Source organism: Leucopleurus acutus (assembly GCF_964270905.1).
Source record: "Leucopleurus acutus genome assembly, chromosome: 16".
NCBI lineage: Eukaryota > Metazoa > Chordata > Mammalia > Artiodactyla > Delphinidae > Leucopleurus > Leucopleurus acutus.
Genome location: NC_139158.1, coordinates 36,455,205 through 36,479,010, shown reverse-complemented (window position 1 = coordinate 36,479,010; position 23,806 = coordinate 36,455,205). Strand labels below are relative to the sequence as shown.

The following is a 23,806-nucleotide window of genomic DNA, read 5'->3' as shown; positions in this document are numbered from 1 at the left end:
CCGCAACAAGAGAAGCCACCGCAATGAGAAGCCCACGCACCGCAACGAAGAGTAGCCCCTGCTCACTGCAACTAGAGAAAGCCCATGTACAACAATGAAGACCCAATGCAGCCAAAAAAAAAAAAAAAAAAAACTACAGTGAGCTAGCACTTCACACCCACTAAGATGGCTAAATCAAAAAGACAGACAATAACAAGTGTGTACAAGGATGTGGAGAAATTGGAACCTTCATACACTCTTGGTGGGAATGTAAAATGGCACAGCTACTTTGGAAAACAGTCTGGCAGTTCCTCAAAATGTTAAACAGGGATTTCCATGGCGGTCCAGTGGTTGGGACTCCGCACTTCCAGTGCAGGAGGTGAGGGTTCAATCCCTGGTCGGAAAAACTGCATGCTGCGTGATGCAGCCAAAAAAAAAAGAAAAGTTAAACATAGAGGATTTGTTCACCCAGTAATTCCACTTCTAGTTGTACACCCAAGAGAATTGAAAACATGTGTCCATAAAAAACTGTACATCAATGTTCATATCAACATTAAACATAATAGCCAAAAAGTGAAAACCCAAAATATCCATTAATGGTTGAATGAATAAATAAAACATGGTTCATTCATACAATGAAATATTACTTGGCCATAAAAAGGAATGAAGAACTGACACACACTACAACACGGATGAACCTCAAAAACGTGATGATAAGTGAAAGAAGCCAAACACAAAAGACCACAACTTGTATGATTCCATTTCTATGAAATGTCCAGAATAGGCAAATCTATGGAGTTAAAAAGTAGATTAGGGACTTCCCTGGTGGTCCAGTGGTTAAGAATCCTCCTTCTAATGCAGGGGACGCAGGATTGATCCCTTGTCAGGGAACTAAGATCCCGCATGTGGAGGCACAACTAAGCCCGCGCTCTGCAAGTGCAGAGCCCATGCACTCTGGAGTCTGCGTGCCACAACTAGAGAGAAGCCCATGCACTGCAACGAAGAGCCCACACTCCGCAACGAAAGAGCCCACACTCCGCAACGAAAGATCCCACGTGACTCAACTAAGACCTGACGCAGCAAAACATAAATAAATAAATAAATAAATATTTTTTGAAAAAAAGAAACTAAATTAGTGGTTGCCTAGGGTGAGGAATGTTGGGGGGTGTAGCTAAAGGTTATGAAGTTATTTATTTATTTATTTATTTATTTATTTATTTTGGCCACACCGCATGGCCTGTAGGATCTTAATTCCTCCACCAGGGATTGAACCTGTGCCCTTGGCAGTGAAAGCTCGGAGGAAACCATAAACAAGACCAAAAGACAGCCCTCAGAATGGGAGAAAATATTTGCAAATCAAGCAACTGACAAAGGATTAATCTCCAAACTTTATAAGCAGCTCATGCAGCTCAATAACAAAAAAACAAACAACCCAATCCAAAAATGGGCAGAAGACCTAAATAGACATTTTTTAAAAGAAGATATACAGACTGCCAACAAACACATGAAAGAATGCTCAACATCATTAATCATTAGAGAAATGCAAATCAAAACTACAATGAGATATCATCTCACACCAGTCAGAATGGCCATCATCAAAAAATCTAGAAACAATAAATGCCGGAGAGGGTGTGGGGAAAAGGGAACACTCTTGCACTGCTGGTGAGAATGTGAATTGGTACAGCCACTATGGAGAACAGTATGGAGGTTCCTTAAAAAACTACAAATAGAACTACCATATGACCCAGCAATCCCACTACTGGGCATATACCCTGAGAAAACCATAATTCAAAAAGAGTCATGTACCAAAATGTTCATTGCAGCTCTATTTACAATAGCCCAGAGATGGAAACAACCTAAGTGTCCATCATCGGATGAATGGATAAAGAAGATGTGGCACATATATACAATGGAATATTACTCAGCCATAAAAAGAAACGAAATTGAGCTATTTGTAATGAGGTGGATAGACCTAGAGTCTGTCATACAGAGTGAAGTAAGTCAGAAAGAGAAAGACAAATACCGTATGCTAACACATATATATGGAATTTAAGGAAAAAAATGTCATGAAGAACCTAGGGGTAAGACAGGAATAAAGACACAGACCTACTAGAGAATGGACTTGAGGATATGGGGAGGGGGAAGGGTAAGCTGTGACAAAGCGAGAGAGAGGCATGGACATATATACACTACCAAACGTAAGGTAGATAACTAGTGGGAAGCAGCCGCATAGCACAGGGAGATCAGCTCGGTGCTTTGTGACTGCCTGGAGGGGTGGGATAGGGAGGGTGGGAGGGAGGGAGACACGCAAGAGGGAAGAGATATGGGAACATATGTATATGTATAACTGATTCACTTTGTTATAAAGCAGAAACTAACACACCATTGTAAAGCAATTATACCCCAATAAAGATGTTAAAAAAAAAGAAAAAAATCAAAAAAAAAAGAAATTAAATTAGTGGTTGCCTAGGGTGAGGAATGTTTGGGGGTGTAGCTAAAGGGTGTGAAGTTATTTATTTATTTATTCATTTTGGCCATACCTCATGGCCTGTAGGATCTTAGTTCCTCCACCAGGGGTTGAACCTGCGCCCTTGGCAGTGAAAGCTCAGAGTCCTAACCACTGGACCACCAGGGAATTCCCAATCTCACGTTTTAAAGGAACTGCTGTGATGCATGTATATGAGTGTGTATAAAAATGATCTGGTTGATGGTGATCTCTAGGGGAAAGGGATTACAGGAATCCTTAACTTTCTTGATTATCTCTTTCCACCACGTTTGGATTTCATGGATATCATGAATGTGTGTTTCTTTGTCATCAGGAAGGTGGAAGATACACATCTGGACAGCGAGTCCCAATGAGGCCAGCCTCCTCCTGGACTCAGCAGAGGAACCTCACATGTCACCTGCGTCAAGGATGCTCCAGGTCCACACAGAACCCCGGCATTTCCCACCACGTTAGATTTTGCTCGACAAAACCTCTTTCACTCTTCCAAAGCATCCACGGCCTTCACATTTCCTCAAGAGGCCTCCCAGGAGGAACACTTCGATGGTGTCTCCCTGCCGACAAAGAAGAGCCCCAGGAGCTGGTGGCCCGCAGCTGTGTGTGACGTGGAGTGACGTGGGGAGGGCCACGGCCACCAAAAGCTCTGAGGAAGGAAGCATCGTTCACAAAGACACCTGCCCCTGCCCTGATGCAAATACCCATCTGTTTTCAGAGCCCACGGCTTTGCCAAGGGCTTTCCTTTTGGGTGTGGTCCTGCTTCAGCTCCACAACGTGGAAAATCATCGTGGAGGCCACTTCAAGACGAAGGTGGGGCACGTTTGGGGAAGTTCCTGCTTCCTCAGGCTGAGCTGCCCCTGCGGTTCCAGCCGCCCCAGGTGTTTTCCGGGCAGGTGCCAGGTGGGCCTTCATGCTCCTTGGCCATCTGCTGCCAGGGTGTGGCTGTCCCATTAACAGAGCAGGCCGAAACCAGAGGCCTTGCTACACCCTCTGTTAGAGTTCCCTTTGCTGTTTTCCAACTTAAATTAAACCCAGTGTCCACAATCCCCAGGGCAGGTGTTGTTCAGGCCCTGGAAGCCAGCCTGACGGCTGCAGGAAGCCAGCACTGGGCAAACTCCACCGGGGTCGCCCACATTCGCCTGATGCAGGAGGAGAGGCAGACCCCGATGACAGCAGGTGCAACCCCTTCTCCTGTCTGATGGCACGGCAGGGAGACAGCCTGCAGGGAGCAGTGATCCCATGTTCCCCACGAACTCCAGAGACTGCTGCTTGCTAACAGGGCCGCATCCTCCCCAGCGGGCTCCTTGAATTGCAGGGGGAGCACACGGTGCAGGCTTCCTCCCACCAAGCTGGCCATGCAGCCTGCCGTCCAGCCATGGGACAGTGACAGCTCAGACACCCCCCACTGTCCTTCTGCCTATACATTTCCTGCAATAAACCTGATTTTATATCTTACTGTGTAGAGCTGCTGTGCGTCCACATGCCCTTTGCAGCAACAGGTGGCCACCAGAAAGGCATACACTCCACATGTCTCAGTGCCACGTGGTAGGAAGTGATGGAGTTTGGCTGGGCAGAGGGAAGCCTCCACACCTGGGGCAGAGTCTGGTCACCTGGCCCAGGTGCCCGCTGGACTAGGACCCACCTAGTCCTAGTGGTGGGAGTCCTCGGAAAGGTTGCTGAGGGGTCTGCTCCCAGCGCACGGGGGGACAGTGCAGCTTCTGCTGGCCATTCCCCAGCCCCCGTGGAGCTGAAAGAGAGGCCTTGATCCTCTGCTGATTCATCCCAAGTCCTCCCTGACTTGTTTTCATAAGCTGTGGCAAGCTTGAAGTGGAACTGGCACCCCCAAGCCAGGGCAACCTTGACCCCCAAGACCCTGGCTACCTTCCCAGGCAGGTAACTGTCCCATCTCTTGACCCGACTACCGGCTCCATGGGGCCCTCACCCACCAGCCTGGCCAGCAGTCATGGAGATGGTCCAGCAACGTGACAGCCCACCTCCCAGGTAGGAGGCAGGAACCTGCCAAGAGACCCATCATGCTGCTGGCCGCCTGCAGTGGACACGCAACACAGGGGCTATGTTTCGGGCAGTGCTCTTGGCCATGGAGCACGCTGCCCCGAGAGAGTGAACTGCCCATGGCCAAGGCCAAAGACAGCCCTGTGGGAACAGATGCACCCCAATCCCAGACCCACAGATGTGCACATCCACGGGAGGTGACCACACTTATAGAACGGCACCTGAACTTAAAAGGACAGTCAAGTCTGTGCCAGCACCAGCTGGGTCTCTGCTCAGTCCCACACAAAGAGGAACCTCACACAGGCCTGAAGTGCCCGGAGAGAAGCACCGAGTCCCAGCAGCCAATGTCACCCAAACGCCTGCAGGGTCACTGGTTTCCCACCCTCCACAGTAGGGCTTCCACGGGGCGCAGGGTAGGCGACTACAAATCTCGAGTCCCATGACTGTCACCTTGGCTGGGCTCCAGGCCCAGAGTCAGAGGAAGGACTCAGGCTTGTCCCTCTGCCCCCATGCTCACATTGACCAGGGCCCAGCCACTCATTCTCATCTCTGCACCTGCTTTGACCTTAGAGGGCAGATGGATGGTCCATGTTGCTCGGACCGAGGACTCCCCAATGGACATGAATTTGGCTACTGCTGCCGCCTTGGGTAGCCCCATGGCCACTCACCACCCACCACCAAGCCCCAGAGGCTCCCCATCATACAGCCACTTCCTCCACGGTTCCAGAGCCAGCAAGATGTCCCCTGCCCTATCCCTGTCACAGAGCAAAGTGCACAGAGGCAAGTCCCTCTTGGAAGCTGGCCCCTGGTGGACAGCGACAGCTGGGCGTGGTCCTGCCCTCCTCCTTCCCTATTTCCACTCTGCTGCTAGTTCCCCCAATAAACCCTGTTTCATTATGTCTGCACCACGTGGAGCCACTAATATATCTCTGTGTCTCTTTGGGTGATGGCACAACAACATCTCAATTATGAAATCTGAAATAAAAAGTTCATAAGGAGCAGCGAGACTGCCAAAAAGTTACTCAAATTTTAAAAATGGGCCAGCGGCTGGCTCTAGGGTCCCCAGCCCTCAGTCTTGTCCCTGGGGTTGTGAGGTGAGCGTCACTGAAATGCTTCTCCTGGCCCAGCTCCCCCTGCCCACCCAGCCCAGCCTCCTGTCCCCATGTCCTCTGTCGAGATGGCTCCTGCTGGGTAGCACCAAGGACTTCCTTGTCACTAAATTCAGCGGGTGCATCTCAGAGTTCACCGCCTGCACTGACTGCCCCTCCTTAAGCCCTGCAGACCTGAAGGTGGCTCCCAGGTTCTCTGCATCTCCTTTGAGGGCTCCTTGGTTCCCACCCAACCGATAAGCAAGGTGGTTGGTGTTCTGGGGACTGGACCTCAGCCCTTTTCTGAACAGCCATTTTCAGGGTTCACGGTTTGTCAATCTGCAGCCCCAGCTCTGCCCTCCCTTCTGCAACCAAACCTGTGTGTCCAGCTGCCCCCAGGACCTTGACCCTGGATATCCCACGGTCACCAGCAGCAAAGGTGGAGAAGGGGAGTGTCCTCATCATCCCCCTCCTCTGACAGCTCCACCACATAAGTAGAAACCCAGAGCCGTCCTTAACACCGCCCTGCCTGTCCCTAGGTCCCGTCAGCTATCAGTGCCACAAGTGCCACCCTGCCTAGTTCTTTCTTTCTTTAGTAACAGCTTTATTGAGGTACAATCCGCACACCATAGAGTTCACCGACTCAAGTGTACGATTCAGTGACTGTTAGTACATTCAGAGTAGGGCCTCCGTCACCTCTATCTAATTCCAGAACATTTCATCACCCCGAAAAGAAACCTCAGACCCATTAGAAGTCACTACCTCTGCGGTTTCTTTCCCTATGTGTTAAGGCTAATGGGGTTCCTTCCTCTGGTGCTGGGAGAATTTGGGGAATCCAGGTGTCTTAGTCCACTCAGCTTGCCATAATATACCATAGGCCCCAGAGGGGGGATTTTAAACAACAGACATTTATTTCTCACAGTTCTGGAGGCTGGAATTGTGAGGTCAGGGTGCGGGCATGGTTGAGTTTTGGTGAGAGCTCTCTTCCTGGTTTACAGTTGGCCACCTTCTTACTGTGTCCTCACATGGGGAGCGGAAGGGGGGTAGGCCTAGCTAACTTTCTGGCCTCTTCGTATAAGGCACTAACACATCATGAGGGTTCCACCCTGACTGGAACACCTCCCAAAGGTCCCACCTCTTCATGTTATCACATTGGGATTAGGGTTTCAACATGTAAATTTGGGGGGGACACAAACATTCAGTCCATAGCACTAGTAAGGCACACATATGGTAAAGAAGACTGTTAGTCAATCCTTGTATTAATAAACATCCCTGGGCTTCCCTGGTGGCGCAGTGGTTGAGAGTCCACCTGCCGATGCAGGGGACACGGGTTCGTGCCCCGGTCTGGGAAGATCCCACATGCCGCGGAGCGGCTAGGCCCGTGAGCCATGGCCGCTGAGCCTGCGCGTCCGGAGCCTGCTCCGCAATGGGAGAGGCCACAACAGTGAGAGGCCCGCGAACCGCAAAAAAAAAAAAAAAAAAGAAAAATAAACATCCCCATCCCTAGGCCCCTGAGTCACCTAGAGCCCCAACCCTTCACTTTTGTGACCACTGCAGCATCCAGTGTCCCCTCTGCAATCTGTCCCCATGATAGCCAAGGGCTTTTCTAAAATGCAACCCCAGCATACAACACCTGCCCCAGGTGTTCTCTCCCAGGTGTCCATATCAGGTATGATTACCTGGTTCAAGGACCAGAAGCCAGAGGTACCCAAGGGAGTCTCTGGAGACAAAGGGTAGGGCGGCTGCCAGCCTCAGGCTGCATCCTCATCACAGCTCTGCAGAGCCCAGCCTCTCCTGGCTGTCCACCCTACTGTTCCCCTGAGGGCTCCGAGGGCACTAGAACAGCCCCTCAGCCTTCTCCCATTAAAAAAAGGCTCTGGCTGCTGGAAGGGCTGTTCAGGGTAACCATGGGGAGTTGGACCTCAGTTAAGAGAGCTATTAGTCCAAGTAGGAGATGGTGGTGGCTCGGACTAGAGAACTAGCAGCAAGGATGGAAAAGTGACAAGAAATAAGTAACATGTTATGAGTTGAATTGTGTCCCCCCAGAATTCACATGTTGAAATCCTAACCCCTAGTACCTCAGAATGTGACCTTATTTGGAAATAGGTCGTTGCAGATGTGATTAGTTTAGACGGGATCCTACTGCAGTAGGTTGGGCCCCTAATCCAACATGACTGGTGTCCGTATAAAAAGGGGAAATTCAGACACAGACATTCACACAGGGAGAATGCCATGCGGAGGTAAAGGCAGAGACTGGGGTGATTAGTGGCTTCTAGGAGCCAGGGAATGCCAGTGACGGCCAACAAGGCACCAGAAGCTAAATGAGAGGCATGGAACATTCTCCCTCCCAGCTCTCAGAGGAACCAGCCTTGGAGACAAGAACTGTATGAGGGTGGGGGGAATGTATTAGTCCAGGTAAGTTGTGCCAGCTGCTGTAACAAGCAAGCCCCTGATCTCAGTGGCTTAACACATAGATATTTATTTCTCCACTCATGCAGAATCCCACGCTGATACTTCTAGTTGGTGGGCTCCTTCTACAAGGTCGCTAGGGAATCTGGCTCCTTCCACCCTCCCCTAGGCCCTAGGTATCCCCTCTATCTAGTTGGTGAATGAAGGAGATAGAAACTGAGGCTATTGTAGACCAGACCTGGCTGGGGTCTACATCAGTGCTTTTCAAACTTTAACACCTGGGGATCTTGTTAATGCAGGCTCTGATGAAGGAGGCATGGAGTGGGGTATGAGAATCTGCATTTCTAACAAGCTCCCTGGTGATGTCAATGCTGTTGATCTGGGCCCTTGCTTTGAGAATTGAGGAGTGAGAGGCATCACTCCTGCCCATGCCTCATAGCCAGAGCTCACTCCTGTGGCTATACCTAATGCAAGGGAAGCAGGGAAATGAAGTTCAGCTGTTTGTGCAGGAGCTGGAGGAGCCAGGGTCAGTAAACAGGCAGGGGGGCAGGTAGGGGCCAGGCAGTAGGGACCCAGCCCTCCCACGACAGTGGTACCATTGCTGCGGGGAGACCAGGGGGAGGTCCTGCCTGAGACCATGGGTCCCTCGGCAGGCAGCCTTTCTGAACTCCCTGGAAGTGGTGGGGGCGAGAGCCCAGGCCTTCCTTAGTTCAAGGTTCTGTGAGCCACCTGGGACTGGAGCTTGCAGTGGGGATACTGCCTCTCATCTTGGTGCCTCAGTCCTGGAACTGAGCACCCCCTTCTTTTCATCCAATACCCCTTTTGCAGGAGATCAGCCTGGCAGTGGGGGCCCAAAGTACAGTGGACCAGATGGACAGCCCTTTTTAATCAACCCTCCTGCCAGAAAAGGGGTCAGTTCTTCCTCCACTCCACCACTGACCTTCCTTCTGCACGAGGGGTCCTGGTCGTCTTTGTCCTCCACCCCGCCCTTTTCTCAGGTGACTCCTGGGAGCAAGGCTCCCCATGCACCCCCATCACCCAGGCCTGCTGCACCAGGATGCTGTCCCTGGGCCAGAGCCTAGGACAATGCCACGGAGCCACAGCAGCCCCCAAGCTCACAAGCAGAAGGGAGAAGGGGGCCAGGTCCATGGGTTTTACTACTCCCTCCTTAGATAGGTTCCCTGCGCTGGGCTAGCCTGCGCTGGTGAGACTCCCAGTCCATTGCTCAGCAGGGCCAGGAAACCGGGAGGTGATCCCGGGCCAGCGTGGCAGCTGAGAGGGTCCCCCCAGGAGGCAACCTGGGCACTGGCCTCCAGCCTCAGCCAGCCAACTGCGTTGGGATAACGCCCCCCCACACACACACACCTCCCCCCAGCCTGTGTATGAGGCACAGGCTCATTCGAAGCGAGGTCTTCGCGGGTCCAGTCACCACCACCAGCACTGTGGCTTTCCTAGAATCTTCTCTGCGCCCCCGATCTGGGGCGGGGGAGGAGTACGGCGGGTACTGACAGAGCGGAGACAGGTCCTTGCAGGCTGGACAGCCTGGTGGGGGACTGGTGAGGGGTGGGCAGGCCAGACTGGGAGGCAAGATATCGGGGCCGGGCGGGCCGCTCTGGGCCCCAGGCCACCACCCATCTCCTTCCCGGTCCCCGCCCCCGCCCTCCCACGCACCTGCGCTGGCCTCTCCCCAAGCCCTGGGGGCAGCCGGCGGGCGCTGCTGAGAGATCAGAGGACTCGGAGGAGTCGGGCCCAGGGGGAGGGGGCGGGGAATTTCCCCCCACGCCTGCCTGGGCCTGCTCCCCCTCCCCCTTCCCCGCCAGGTGGGGGGGGGCACCGCTAGGGGAATTCCACCGCGCTGCGAGGGCTCCGGCGAGCCTGGGCTGGGGGTCCTAGGGAGAGGAGGAGGAGAGGAGGGAACAGGCTGGGACCAGGGGCGCAGCTGCCTTCCTCCCCAGACACCAGCTGCCCCTGCCTGTCCCAGACTGAGCGGCCACCATTCCAGCCCGTGGGGCGGGTGCGGGGGCAGGGAGTGGCGCTTCCTCAGGCCAGAGGCGTCGGGACCTGGGAAGGGAGAGGCGTGAAGATCCGAAAGAGGGTGTGCGTGTGAGCGTCTCACAATGAATGGGTGACTGAGTGGGAGAGCGTGCCTGCACTTCATTCAAGGGTGTCTGTGAGCTGGGGACTCCGGGTGCCCCGGGGACGTGTGGCCTCAGGAGAGGGTCCTGTGTCTCCCCCATTAGGGTCGTTCTGTCTACCAGCCTGGCCGGGCCTCCTCCACACGCTCCCGCAGGAACCTTCACCGACCCTGAGAGGAGGAAGGGAGGGGAGGCGCGCTCCGGGACACAGAGGGTCCCGGAGATGGGGGGCGGGCGTGGGAGGCGTCTGGACCTGCTGCCTCCGCTCCAGTCTCGGGCGGGGCTTCCCTGCCTCGGTGGGGGGGGGGGACCCGTGGGGAGGGACGCCAGGGGGGCAGGAGACAGCGCGTCGGAGACCTGGGCGAGGGAGACTCAGAGAGCAAGAGGCAGAGGGAGGGGGCGGGTGTGGAAGCCGAGGCAGGACCCCGAGCCCGGAGAGGCAGAGACGGAGAACATCCCTGGCCAGAGATCGTCCCCCCGGAGAGACTCCCAGTAGGGGCCGGGGCAGAGAGACGCCTTCAGGGCCAGAAACCCTAGGAGGCAAATACCCCTGGGAGATATTACCGCCACCCCCCGCCCCAGATAGAGAGCGCCTCGCAGAGCGGGGACGAGGACAGACTGTCAGAGGACAACGCCCCCCAGGCCTCCTGGGAGACCCCGGAGCAACCCCAGGGGCGACAAGGGCCTTGTGAGGGCCAGGGCGACCTCTTCTTGGTTGGGGGCGATGGGGACACGGGCCCCGCAGGGCCTCCTCCTCCTTCTCTTGCTCCGGCTGCTGCTGCCACGCGGGACCTCAGCTGGGAGCCTGCATAACCCAGGTGAGTCGCGGCCCGGCGACTGGGCCGAGGTCACCATTCCCTCCTCGGCCTCCGCGCCTAGAACCCGAGTCCCACTGGCGAGGGGGCAGAGCAGGTGGTGGCAGCAGCTGAGCAGCCCGAGGGCCCCGTGGGCGCCGGGGGCGCTGGCTGGGGAGCTGGGTGGGAGTTGGCATCGGAGTGTGGGGTGAGGATGCCCGGCAAGGGTCAGGACCTCCCAGGCCCCGCCGTCGCCGTGCAGGCCTGTCCGAGTGCTTCCAGGTGAATGGCGCAGACTACCGCGGCCACCAGAACCGCACGGGCCCGCGCGGGGCTGGCCGCCCGTGCCTCTACTGGGACCAGACGCAGCAGCACAGCTACAGCAGCGCCAGCGACCCCCACGGCCGCTGGGGGCTGGGCGCGCACAACTTCTGCCGGTGAGGGGCGGGGCCTTCGCTGGGGCGGAGCTGGGTGCACTATTACAGGCGTTGGCCCGGAGCTGGGCCTCGGCATGGGCGGAGCAGAGGTCTCTGCTGTGCCGGCACAGGGGCCATCTCGAGGGCCTGGGGGCGGGGCTTAAGCGTGGGGTAGAACCTTTTCTGACCTGGGTCGGGCCGTAGGCGCATAACTTCTGCAGAGCCTCAGGTCAGGCCTGGGCACTCAAGGCGCCCATAAGGGCGTGGCGTAGTCAGAGGGCAAACCCTGGAGTGAGGGGCCGGGCCCTTGGCTCACATCTTCTTTTGAGACACATCTACTGGTGGTGACGGAGGGATTGGGGGTTCAGAGCCACAGTTTCGGTCTGAAGCGGCAGGGACCGAGCTGCGCGGGAGGACACTTCCCTGCTGAACCTCAAAGCTTAGGGCTCATCACTTCTGCTTTAAAGCAGGATTCCAAGACAAGGGACTTGGCTGAGGCCCATGGCTGGGTGGAGGACTAATACTACAAATGGCCTCAAAGTCTTCATAGCCTAGCAACAGCTGAAGACCTAAAATCAGCCCCCAGGGCCCTTTAATGACTTCCCAGCGTACACTCGGAAGTCGACATCCATTCTGGTGGGCAAACCAGAATTTGCTCGAACACACACGGTGGCCGTTTTGAGAATAAGCCGTGGGTCAGGGCTGGAATTTGCCATTCTTGGGACAGGAGGATCCCAACTATTTCTCCTGTACCAACAGTAACCCAGATGGTGATGTGCAGCCATGGTGCTACGTGGCTGAGACAGAGGAGGGCATCTACTGGCGCTACTGCGATATCCCCACGTGTCATAGTGAGTGGGCCGGGATGGACAAGGGTGGAAGCCGGGCTGCCTGGGCAGAGTTCGCTTTTGGAGGCGCCTCACTGAGCCTGACTCTGCTGCCCCCTCAGTGCCTGGGTACCTGGGCTGCTTCGTGGACTCCGGGGCACCCCCGGCCCTCAGCGGCCCCAGCGGCACCTCAACAAAGCTCACTGTCCAGGTGTGCCTTCGCTTCTGCCGCATGAAGGGCTACCAGGTATTGCCCACCTGCCCAGACCGGTGGTGACCCCTGACCTTGACCTCAGGACCAAATCAACTTCGAACTCTGAGGCCAAACCTTGACACTAATTTCTGAACCCCCAGCCCGATTCCCACTTCCGACCCCAACCCCTGGCTCCCACTACCCCACCCCCACCCCAGCCCCTGTCTCGGTGGTCACCCAGTCTGTGCTCCCAGTTGGCGGGCGTGGAGGCTGGCTACGCCTGTTTCTGTGGCTCTGAAAGCGACCTGGCCCGGGGACGCCCGGCTCCGGCCACCGACTGTGACCAGATCTGCTTTGGCCACCCGGGCCAGCTGTGCGGCGGTGATGGGCGCCTGGGCATCTACGAAGGCGAGGAGTGGGCAGGGATGAGGGGCCCGGGTGAGGGGAAGAGTCTGAGTGAGACTCAGCGATGCCGTGACAGGGGGCGGGATCTGGGAAGGGAAGGCGGTAGGTTGGGGGCGGGGCTTAATAAAGGGATTGGGTTGAGGACTGGGCCCGAAAACGGGACTGGGCTGAACCTGGGGCCAGGGGTCTGGGTCTGAGGACGGGACCTGAGAAAGAAGTTGTTTGAGGGCGAGACTTGAGGGAATTAATAGTTTGACAGCGGGGCCTATGGAAAGGGTTGGACGGGGTCGGAGGAGGGAGTTGGGCTGAACCTGGGGTGGAGGCGGGGTCCGAAGATGAGGCTGGTCTGTCTGGGGCGGGGCCTAGCTGGGAAGGGGCGGGGCTCTATGTAGAAGGAGGAGCCCGCCGGTCTCCGGGTTCTGACCGCCGGCCCCGCCCACAGTGTCCGTGGGCTCCTGCCAGGGGAACTGGACTGCACCTCAAGGTGTCATCTACTCCCCGGACTTCCCGGACGAGTACGGGCCGGACCGGAACTGTAGCTGGGCGCTGGGCCCCCCGGGCGCCGCGCTGGAGCTCACCTTCCGCCTCTTCGAGCTGGCGGACCAGCGCGACCAGCTGGAGCTGCGCGACGCCGCCTCGGGCAGCCTGCTCCGCGCCTTCGACGGCGCCCGCCCGCCGCCGCCGGGGCCGTTGCGCCTGCGCTCCGTCGCACTGCTGCTCACCTTCCGCAGCGACGCTCGCGGCCATGCGCAGGGCTTCGCGCTCACCTACCGCGGTGAGGCCCCGCCGCGTCCCCCCTCAGCCCACTCCCCCGCCAGCCTGCCTCACACCCCTCTCCGCAGGGCTGCAGGACGCCGACGACCCTGCGCCCCCCAAGGGCTCGGCCCAGACCCCTGCAGGGCCCCCCGACGGGGCCAACGTGAGCTGCAGCCCCCGGCCTGGAACTCCAGAGGCCGCGATTGGGGGTGAGACGGGCGTGGGAGGCGGGAGAGAGTTTGGGGAACAGACCCTTCCAGCCCTGTCCTCACCGCACTCGTGTGCCCGCAGCCCAGGTCTTCTTGACGGTGACGGCCGTCTCAGTGCTGCTGCTGCTGCTGCTGTCCCTGCTGCGCCTGCTGCGCGGACGGTGCGCGCTCTGGGGCAGGACCTGAGGGCGGACCTTGCCGGGAGCCTGACGCCCCACCCCGGTGCCCCGGGGCGTGGGGGGCCCTGGTGGGAAGCTAGGGCCCACGACGGGAACAGGGCTGGAAGGAACTCCTGGGTTCGAGGGACGAGGATCACGCGTTCGAGGGACGCGTGGGATCACAAGCGAGCAAGGTGCTGGAGGTGAGGTTGGTTGGGGGTTCGGCTGACGTCTGCTCCCTCTCTAGGAGCTGCCTGCTGGCTCCGGGTAAAGGGCCCCCAGCGTTGGGGCCTTCCCAGGACCCCGCAAGAAGCTGGGCCGTTTGGTACCGCCGGCCTCGAGGGGTCGCCCTGCCCTGTCCTCCCGGGGACCCCCAGTTTGAGAGTCTAACCGCGAGTTACCGGCCATTGAGCGCCTCCAGCCAGAGTTCCCTGCGCTCACTCATCTCTGCTCTCTGACTCGGGACCCCCAGGGTCCACTGAACCCTCCTGCAGCGGGATAGACTCCTGAGACCCTTTGCCACACACTGCCTACCTTGGCCTTCTGCCCCTTTGAAGTTTGGCAGCTCGGCCTCTAGTCATCTCAAGGAGGCCAGACGTTGGACAGGAAGCATCTGGTGCTATTATTGGGAACTTCACCTGACCCTCGGGGTCCAGATGGTCAAGGCAAAAGGGCAAGAGGAATTCGACTTCCCTCATAAACCTGGATACCTGGGTCTTTGAGCCCCTTCTGGGGTGGTTCTGGACTGCTGCCCAAAGTGAAATGTGAGAGGTCAACAAAAGTGGTCAAAAGACTAATCATAGATTTTGAATAAAAGACCTATTTTGGTACAGGGCTCCGGAATTTCTTATGTGTGGGAAGAGCTATGAGGGTACAGTGCCAAGAGTGGTTGTGTACATGCAAGTTAAAGGCGTTCATCGCAAAGAGTTTCATGTAGCAGCCTGGAATGCAGAGGAACCGCGGAGGCGGAAGGATGAGTGGGCGGGGTCCTGGAGAAGGGGAGGAGGTGGAGGCCGGTTGTCAGCAGGGTTAAGCAGAAGAAGGGATGCCTTCGTAGACCTGATTTAGGATGAACCCTGGTGGGGACCGAACTTTCTTCCCTGGCCTCCTGCCCTCTCTCCCTCTCCGTTTCCTGCCCGTCCTGGGCGGGGCCGAAGATGCGCCTTTGGCTTGAACAGTGAGCGACTTTGGCCCAGACCAAGCTCGAAGAAGCCTGGCCCGAAGGGCAGGGCCTCACTGGAGGGCTCCGGGCACGTCAGGCACACCCCTAGAGGCCCGGGCATCTCGGCACGCCTTGCTGCGCTCCGGGGAAGTCGGGCGAGTGGAGATATCACCCGTGGAGTAGGGGCGCGCCGGCTCTAGACCTGGCCCGTCCGAAAATCCCGGGTCGGCAGCACCTTGGACAGAGACCGAGCTGTGGGGTGCTGCAGGGTGGAAGGGCTGTGCCCGGGAGGGTGAAGGCCCAAGGGTGAGTCAACCTGGGGGTAGCGCGAAAAGCCCGGGCGCAAACTGCAAGGGAACGCGAGCCACCGGGACCCAGAAAGTCGGGTCCCAATCCAACAGGAACCCCATGCAAATAAGACTGGGACCGCATATATTATGCTAAGACGCTGAAGGTCTGGGCGGCTGCCAGGAGGAACCTCCCAGTCGGCCGCGCCCATTGGCCCTCGCAGCCGCGACGTCAGGAGCCCAGAGCGCGAAACCCTGGCGGGATGGCGGGGGCGAGCAGCTGGGGCGGAGCCTGGCGTCCCCTCCCGCGTCCGGCCGCGCCCGTCCTCCCGGCAGCCCAGAGACTACTGGCCGCTGCCGCCGCCACAGCAGCCGCCGCGAGCTGTCCCTGCACAGCGCCTGCCAGCCGCACTGCGCTCCGGATTCCTGTGCGTCCCCGGCCTCCGCCCAGGCGTGGGGTCGCGGGGCCCGCGCGTGCGCAGCGGGGCACGGGCCGGGACCCCCGGACCAGCGCGTGCGCGGACCGAGCACTGGGAGGTGGGCGGGCGCAGGGATGAGGCTCCGGGTGCTGTTGGCCCGCTGAGGAGACCCGGGGGCAAGAGGAGCGCGGACCGACTTCGCCCGGCCGGGCCATGGCGTTCCTGGCCGGGCCGCGCCTGCTAGACTGGGCCAGCTCGCCGCCGCACCTGCAGTTCAACAAGTTCGTGCTCACCGGCTACCGGCCGGCCAGCAGCGGCTCGGGCTGCCTACGTAGCCTCTTCTACATGCACAACGAGCTGGGCAACATCTACACGCACGGTGAGCCGCGCCCCTCATCCCCCATCCGCGGCAGCCCTGCCCGCGCCGGGCCGGGGGCCCGAAGGCCGAGGAGAGCCCCAGCGCCCAGGTCCTGGGCTGCCCCGGCCCTGGCACGGCCAGGAGCCGTGGTGACAAAGCTGCCATTGTGCCGATCGTCGCTGCCCGCGTCTGCTCCCCCGGCGGGGCCCCCGGGGCAGGCGAGGGAAGCAAAGTCGGAGACCGAATCCGCTTAATCCCTCTGAGCCCTGGGAATAAGGAATCTGGTTTCCGGCCGCTTCGTAATCCCTGCGCCCTGGCACCCTCTACCGCCAGCACCCGTCCCGGAGATGGGTGTTGACTTTGGCGAGGAGGGGCCCAGGAGGAGAAGCTAGGCCCCGGCCGCCCTGCCGCCCCCGCCCGCCCATAGCAGCCCAGCCGCCGGGCTCCGCCTGGTGGCGGCTCCTCCCCCCCTCCGACCCCGCCCCGGGCCCCTCCTCCGCGGCCCCGCGGAACTGTGCTGACACAGCCCTGCCCGTCCTTGGCCTACCCGGGTGGATAGAGGTGCCCTGAGTGCGCTGGGACCAGCCTTGGTACCTGCCCCCAGGGGGACTGTGGCCTGGCTAGACCCTGCCAAGAGTGGGCAGTCAGCGGCCACAGCCTGCCAGTGCCGACCTTTGACCCATGTGAGGGCAATGCCAAAGTGCCTGCAGGAAGTGGTAGGAATGGTTCTGAAGGCCTGGACTGGGAGGACTGGAACTCCCTGAAAAAGTGCCTGGGTAGAAGATGGAACAGGGTTCTTTCAGCCCCCTGCCCTGCCTGGCCTCACCTGCTCTGGTGGACAAAAAGGCCCACAGCCTCCATCTGTCTGGTCCCTTCTGGAGAGGAGAGGACATAGGGATTGGCAGGAGCAAGATAAGTGGCCCTGGGATCTGTTGTCATTGCCTACATGTCGGATTCAGAACTCACCTTGAGATCATGCCCCCTCTGGCTTCTGCTGATATATACCTAGGCCAGATTGGGGAGTGGGGGCCCCCTGCTTTCCTGGGAAGTGGTGTGGTGGCTGCAAGGGTGAGACCAGCTTGGGAGTCAGACTGCCCAGGGCTCTGTGCTGCTTCATTGCTTACTTGCTGGGGTTCCCTGGGGCAGGTTACTCAGTTTCCTCACCTATAAAGTGGGAATAATGGTCTCCCCTTCCCAGAACTATTGTGAGCTCTGCTAAATAAAGTTACTGAAAGCCCAGAGCCTGCCTCTGTCCAGGGCCGGCCAAGAGTTGGCCAACAGCCTTGTCAGGACCTGTCTTGCTCCCATCCCTCTAGCGTGTGGCCTCATTGAGGACATGACTTGTCCTCACTGCTGAAGCTGTCTGATGGAAAACTGTCTCCCTCCCCCAGGGCTGGCCCTGCTGGGCTTCCTGGTGCTGCTGCCCATGACCTTGCCCTGGGGTCAGCTGGGCAAGGATGGCTGGCTGTGGGGCACACACTGTGTAGCCTGCCTGGCACCCCCTGCAGGCTCTGTGCTCTATCACCTCTTCATGTGCCACAAAGGGGGCAGCCCTGTGTACACTCGGCTCCTTGCCCTGGATATGTGTGGGGTCTGCCTCGTCAACACCCTCGGTGAGCCAAGGGATGGGGTGGGGGGCGGAGGGCTTGAAGGATGGGAGCTGGGGGTTGGGTACACTCACATGAGCCTGAGATAGAAAGGGCAGGTATCAGGGAAACTGGAAGAAAAAAAAAAAGGGACAAGGGCAGGTGGATCCCCAGACTGATGTGCCCTCTCCTGCCTCTCTCCTCTGTGCAGGGGCCCTGCCCATCATCCACTGCACCCTGGCCTGCAGGCCCTGGCTGCGCCCAGCTGCCCTGGTGGCCTACACCGTGTTGTCGGGTGTGGCAGGCTGGCGGGCCCTCACCGCCCCCTCCACCAGTAGCCGGCTCCGCGCTTTTGGCTGGCAGGCTGGCGCCCGCCTCCTGATGTTTGGGGCCCGGGGAGTGGGGCTGGGCTCTGGGGCTCCAGGCTCCCTGCGCTGCTACCTGCGCATGGATGCACTGGCACTGCTTGGGGGGCTGGTGAACGTGGCCCGCCTGCCAGAGCGCTGGGGACCGGGCCGCTTCGACTACTGGGGTAACTCACACCAGATCATGCACCTGCTCAGCGTGGGCTCCATCCTCCAGCTGCACGCTGGCGTCGTGCCTGACCTGCTCTGGGCCGCCCGGCACATCTGCCCCCTGGACTGAGCCACCTCCCGCCCGCCATGCCGGCCTGCTCACAGTCTTCTAGGGCCAACAGCACCATGCTGGCTCCCTGGATGCTTCCAGCAAATGGGACTTCCTAGCGGGGAGCCCTCGTCTGTTCATCCATTCTTCCCTGTGGACTAGCCTCTTTTACTCACACGTTGGATCTCCACTTCCCCTTCCTGCCTTCTTCCACGGGACTTATAGGCTGAAAGGAAACCTTCCCTTCTCTGGGCCTGTTTTTACCCTCTGTGACCTGTGAGGTTTGGGCCAAAGGGACAGTTGGGATCCTGCCAGCCCAGAGCCATCACCCACCCTGACCCTCACATAAGGCACCTCACAGCTGCCTAGCCCAGCCTCCTGCCCTCTGTCTGTCCACTCTGCATGCTGGCCCTCCCAGCAGCCCGTTCTCCCTGCTGTCCAGAGACTGGAATGAGGGGTCTGGACAACAGGACTAGCCTCTTATCCCAGGACCTAGGGGCAGGAGGGTGGTGGCTGCTGCTTTTTCCAAGCAACTGGCACAGAGATGTAAAGAGCTGAATGGCCCCGGACCCAAGCCCCACTGGACTGAGGGCACCCTCCACCTTGAGTGCTCTGAAAGCTTGACCTGCCCAGCAGGGACATGCCTGCTCAGGAAATCTTTGCTCCACACAGTGGGTGACTCCCAGCTCCAATCTGCCAGCCTGGGGCTTGGGGCCTTGCAGCAGAGCTCAACCTTGGGCCGTCGCAGGGGCCTCAGACCCTGGGCAACGTCAGTAAGCGCCGTGTTGCCATGCAAGCAAGCTTGGGTACTCCCAAGATTCAAATACCTTTTATTAGACACGGCCAGGCAGAAGGGACCACTGGAGTTTCCAGACGGACCCCAGCCTCCAGGAGGATGGAGGGAAGGGGCTAAGAGGTTAAAAGTGCCGAGCCTGGGCCTGTGGGCTCAGGTTGGGCCCAGTGAGTCCTCAAACAGGCTGAGGAGGTTCCGAGGCTCAAAGGCGGGGAAGGTGCCCTGTGGAGGCTCTGAGTCAATGTCACTTAGGTCCAGAGAATCCCTAGGGGGAGAGAAGAAAGAGAAATGACTCTCAGGATCCAAAAGCTGCCCCCTCCCACCCCCTGGGACCCTGGGCCCGCTCACCTCAGCGTGTACCTGCCCCGGGAGGCAGGGGAGCCACTGCAGGGGGTGGAGGTGCTCCCGGCAGCACTGGCCAGGATGGCCTCTGGAGAGAGCGAGGGCCTGCGGGGGGTAGGCAAGACAAGCAGGGTGTTGAGGGGAAGGGAGGAGGCCACGGCTGGGTGGGAGCAGCAACACCAATCCTGACCCTGTGCGGGCTCCGAGCTCCTGCCTGACACAGGCAGGTGCCATTCTCGGACAATGGGCATTGGTGGACATTGAAAGAACACTCTGACAACTTCTAAAGTCTACCTGACCACACTCAAATGCCACCTCTGTCCCTTTTCAGAACACATGGGCTCTGACTGAGCTGACTTTGAAATGACCTTGTGGTATCTGAAGCTCATCTGGCACTTTGCCTGCTATAAAGCGCCCCCATGGCAATGGGGTGACATTCTTGTAAGGAAGGGGTTAATGGCGTGATTCCTTCTGAGAACTGTCTGCCCTGAGCTTGTAGTTTCCTTTGCAGTAGTTTCTTAATTACAGCCTCTCACTTGGCCACCAGGCATGTGGGACTAAGGAATTCCTCCCAGGGCGGGAGCTCACCAGGCTCTGGGGGTTTTGCGCCCTAAGAGGAAGGATAACACCTTGCCCTTTGGTACTGGCAGCCTCTGGGGGGTGGGGGCTGCACCGCCTGCCTTTCCCAGCAGGTGCTGTGGCCCCTGTGCTGCTCCCCAGCATGGCAGCACCCTCACTGTGAGGTTGCCAGTTCGCCCTGCTCCATACGGCCCCTGGTCCACACACTGACATTAGAAGAAACAACTGCATTCAAACTAGGCCAGGCCGCACCCCCACCAGCCTTGGTTTCCTTACCGGCGTTTGATGGGGGCCAGGTTTGTGGGAGGAATGCCGGTTCACTACTAATTCCCGTGGGGCTGGGGCCTGGGCCTCGGGCATGGGGTTTGGCCATGCTGACGGCCCGTCTCCCCCAACTCCCAGCCGCCTGCCCAGAGTCCTCACCCACCCTATGCTGTCGTCATCCCAGTTGCTGGCGAGGCTGCTGTCCAGGAGGAGGCTGCAGGGCGGTGAGCCAGGTGGGGTGGCTGGCGGACCCAGGGGCTGCAGCCAGCTGGCAGGGTGTGCCAACCCGTGCCAGAGCCAGCATAGCAGGGAAAGCAGGGCCTGTGGGGACAGGGGGCCGAGGGAGGCTAGGTAGACCCTGGGCCAAGGAACAGAGCAGGGCCGCCCATCACCTTCCCTGGCTTACCTGCCACAGGGCCCACCCTCGACTGAGGGCCTCGGCAGCCATGTACCACAGGACGGTCCAGGGCCGCGGCTGCCTGAGCATGGGCAGGGCCAGCAGGGCCTCGGCTGTGGCCCGCAGCTTGGGGTCAGGTTCCAGCATCATGGTGAGGACAGAACGCAGCTCAGAAGACAGGCCTGTCCCCGGGGCAGGGCCACATCAGAGGTGATGGGGCCTTGAGCCTGGCAGTCCCTTGCCACCAGCCACCCCCCATGAGAGCCTGCCCTCCCTGTGGCAGTGCATCCCCTCCAATCCTCTCCTCCCACTCACCAGCAGTGAACTCAGGGGGCAGGTAGCCCTGGCGCAGCTGCTGCCAGCCCTCCCCACCATGGGGCAGCTCCATGTTGCACGCCACCTCCAGGATGGTGAGACCCAGGCTGGGAGGGACAGGGACAGAAGAGGGGCAGGGTTGACTTCGAGACACAGAACCCAGAGCCCCAGGCTACCTCCAAGAAGAAGGGTAGGAAAGGGATGCTATCTTCCACCATGAGCCAGGGAGGTGGGGAAGGAGGGGCTGGGGGCCCTAAGAAGGTCTCGGCAGGGCTGATGATGGGGACTATATCATGGAGCACAGACCCCGGGCCCAGCGTAGCTCACACACCACCTACCCCCCCACCCCGCCCCAACAGGACTGGCACTCTGGTCGCTGTTGTTAACAGTGATGTTCTCATCATCCTGTTGATGTGACTGGATGCTACTGTCAGAAGCAGAGCAGTGGTGACCAGCATGGACCTTGGAACCCAGCGCCTGGTCCAGGCCCAGCCTCACCACCTGCTCACTGTGGACTGGGGGAAAGTCCCTTAACCTGCTGTGCCCAATTCCCCTGTGAATGGACTAATAATAGTCCCTCCCTTGGAGGTGTGGTGAGATGAGTGAAGAGACAAGTGAATCAGGTAAAGTGGCTCCAGAGGGTTCTCTGATTAGCTTAACTCTCCAGACCCCTCTCAACTAGAGGGCGGGACCCCCAACCCCTTGGGGAAGCATCTCCCAGCAAGTCTTCCTGACTTTGGGCTAGGATGGTGACCCTCTGCTGACCACTCCCCCGCCCACCAGGAAGAGCCTCCCACGTCGAGCCCTACCTGAACACATCTGCCGCTGTCCCATAAGCGCCTTGAAGCAGCTCGGGGGCCATGTAGCGAGGGTCTCCCTCCTGGGCCTCGCTAGCTCCGGATGCACCCAGCTCCACCAGCAGCCCAAAGTCACCCAGCTTGCAGCGGTCCCGGGGCCCCAGGAAGATATTGGAGGGCTTGACGTCAAGGTGGACCAGGCCTTGGCTGTGCAGGTGGGCCAGGGCCAGCAGGATGTCCCGCAGGTAGCCCCAGACCTGGGCCTCGGGCAGGCTGGCGCCCCAGGCCTCACAGTGCTGCTGTAGGCTGGGCCCACACAGCTCTGTCTGCAGGTATAGGATGCCGCCCTCCTCCCAGGCTTGCTCCAGCCGCACGCAGCATGGGTGCTGCCCCACCTTCTCATGGCCGCCAACCTCGGCCAACTTGCGGGCCCGGTCCTTGGGGCCCCGGAAAGGTGACATGCAGCGCTTCACGGCATAGAGCCGGCCGTCTTCCTTGGAGCGCACCTGGAAGCGAGGGGGAACAACCACTCAGGAGGACAACCCAGATGATTCTGTTAAGATTTCACGTGTGCGGAAGGTATGGCATGGCAGCTACCTTAGAGTGACCCCCACGTGTGCAAGAGCAAAGCTGGACAAACCTCCACCCCAGGTGCTGGTTTGCTGGAGACCCAGCGAAAGAAGAGACAGGGCAGACCTCTAAGTACAAGCCCAGGAGAATGCGTTAAGTAAAAAAGCTGCCTACAGAACAGCACGGGCAGTGTGGTCTGCCATGCGGCATATGAGATGGGTTTGTTTCTATCTGGTCAATTCCAGAGAAGTACAGAGAAAAGTCTGGAAGGAAGAACGCCCACCTGAGAATCACCGTGGTTTCCCCTGACCTAGGGGCCTCTGTACTTTTTAACAAAATTGTCTTCATGTAGCTTGTGTAAGGAAAACTACCATTTTAGAGGAAATATACATGATTGGAAAATATATTTTAAGAAACAAAAGGTGGCATGGAGGTGTCGCCTGAGTGCTTGCAGCAGGAGGGAGGTGGGGTGGGCACTGCACTGGGGGCGGGAGGTGGCCTGGCTCCGGAGCCTTGTGGAGCTTGCCAAGACCCCCACACGGCTGGCACCAGGCAGGAGGAGGTGGCAGGTGAGAGCCATCGCAAGGCGTGCCAGGCTCTGGACAAGGGGAGAGTGTGTACTGAGGGGGCCTCAGAGGGGCCTGCATGTGGGGTTATGAGAAAGCGGCCAAGTCCAGCACTGAGGGGAGCCCGCCAGCCCAAGAGGTGGGCCGTCAGGGGAAAGGAGGGGAACAGGCTTCCCAGGACACTGTCCCATCCCAGCCAGGGTGGCGAGGCGGCAGGGGGTTACCCCAGACAGGCCTGGGGAGCTGTCACTGACTCACCTTGAAGACCTCTCCATAAGAGCCGTGGCCCAGGCGGCCGAGCCTGTGGAAACTCTGCTGGAAGAAGGACTCCGGCCGGCTCGGGTCATACCCGGGGCTCTGCAGGGGCTCGGAGGCTCGGCCTTGGAACGACACCCGCCGGGGCTGGGGCTGGTGCCAGCCTGGGGTCCGAGGAGGGAAGAGGCGGCTGATGGGGATGCTGCCCTTGGCAGGGGGCCGGGGTGGGAGGCTCCGACTGAGACCCCGAGACCTCTTGAGGGAGAAGCCAGGTTCTGCATGGCGGAAGTAGGCTGGGACCGGGACGGGGGTGCCACTCAGGGGTGGCGGGGTGCCCTCTTCGGGCACAGGCATGTCCAGCACAGGAGCCCCCAGAGTTCAGAACAGTGTGTCACTCAAAACAGCACCTGGTCCTATGGCCCCAAAGAGGCTGCAGAAGAGAGCCGAGTCTACGCCACACACACACACTCTGCTTTAGGCATGGAGGCGGTGGGCACAACAAGCACCTGGTGGAAAAAGGTATACAAATGTATGCACGCCTGCAGGTGGTCACCTGCACCTTGGGGGTTAGAGACACATAGACTGAAAACCACAGGGTCGTGTCCTGGAG

At 59.0% G+C, this 23,806-nt stretch overlaps 3 protein-coding genes across 11 annotated transcripts; 2 read left to right on the top strand and 1 right to left on the bottom strand.

The window, feature by feature from the left end:
- Positions 1-10,848: 10,848 nt before the first annotated feature.
- Positions 10,849-14,340, top strand: KREMEN2 (kringle containing transmembrane protein 2; the record flags this gene model as incomplete). Of its 4 annotated transcripts, none has more annotated exons than XM_082856413.1 (9): positions 10,849-10,942; positions 11,181-11,355; positions 12,094-12,185; positions 12,284-12,408; positions 12,726-12,762; positions 13,202-13,534; positions 13,602-13,724; positions 13,807-13,885; positions 14,130-14,340. In XM_082856413.1, the coding sequence occupies 9 exons, from the start codon at positions 10,849-10,851 to the stop codon at positions 14,338-14,340; spliced, it is 1,269 nt and encodes a 422-aa protein (XP_082712539.1). The 4 variants fall into 4 exon arrangements, with proteins under 4 accessions (XP_082712539.1, XP_082712538.1, XP_082712541.1 ...); XM_082856412.1 differs by having other exon boundaries at positions 12,609-12,762; XM_082856415.1 differs by lacking the exon at positions 13,807-13,885 and having other exon boundaries at positions 14,130-14,272.
- Positions 14,341-15,724: 1,384 nt separating this feature from the next.
- Positions 15,725-18,740, top strand: PAQR4 (progestin and adipoQ receptor family member 4). 3 transcript variants are annotated; one of them, XM_082856245.1, is made up of 3 exons: positions 15,725-16,129; positions 17,500-17,721; positions 17,906-18,740. In XM_082856245.1, exons 1-3 carry the CDS (start codon positions 15,964-15,966, stop codon positions 18,337-18,339), a joined length of 822 nt encoding a protein of 273 aa, XP_082712371.1. In that variant the 5' UTR covers positions 15,725-15,963; the 3' UTR covers positions 18,340-18,740. The 3 variants fall into 3 exon arrangements, with proteins under 3 accessions (XP_082712371.1, XP_082712373.1, XP_082712372.1); XM_082856246.1 differs by lacking the exon at positions 15,725-16,129 and adding an exon at positions 16,818-16,876; XM_082856247.1 differs by lacking the exon at positions 17,500-17,721.
- A 207-nt stretch (positions 18,741-18,947) lies between these two features.
- PKMYT1 (protein kinase, membrane associated tyrosine/threonine 1) lies at positions 18,948-23,550 on the bottom strand (the record flags this gene model as incomplete). Of its 4 annotated transcripts, none has more annotated exons than XM_082858277.1 (7): positions 18,948-19,376; positions 19,460-19,558; positions 20,460-20,617; positions 20,703-20,875; positions 21,009-21,115; positions 21,818-22,311; positions 23,200-23,550. In XM_082858277.1, 7 exons carry the CDS (start codon positions 23,548-23,550, stop codon positions 19,265-19,267), a joined length of 1,494 nt encoding a protein of 497 aa, XP_082714403.1. In that variant the 3' UTR covers positions 18,948-19,264. The 4 variants fall into 4 exon arrangements, with proteins under 4 accessions (XP_082714403.1, XP_082714404.1, XP_082714402.1 ...); XM_082858278.1 differs by having other exon boundaries at positions 19,472-19,558; XM_082858276.1 differs by having other exon boundaries at positions 18,948-19,437; positions 19,497-19,558.
- Positions 23,551-23,806: the final 256 nt, after the last annotated feature.

Excerpts from the sequence above, each read along its gene's own strand:
- PAQR4 (XM_082856245.1), top strand. The coding sequence starts at position 15,964 with ATGGCGTTCCTGGCCGGGCCGCGCCTGCTAGACTGGGCCAGCTCGCCG. Across the intron at positions 16,130-17,499 it reads GGGCAACATCTACACGCACG|GGCTGGCCCTGCTGGGCTTC; the intron begins GTGAGCCGCGCC and ends TCCCTCCCCCAG. Across the intron at positions 17,722-17,905 it reads CTGCCTCGTCAACACCCTCG|GGGCCCTGCCCATCATCCAC; the intron begins GTGAGCCAAGGG and ends TCCTCTGTGCAG.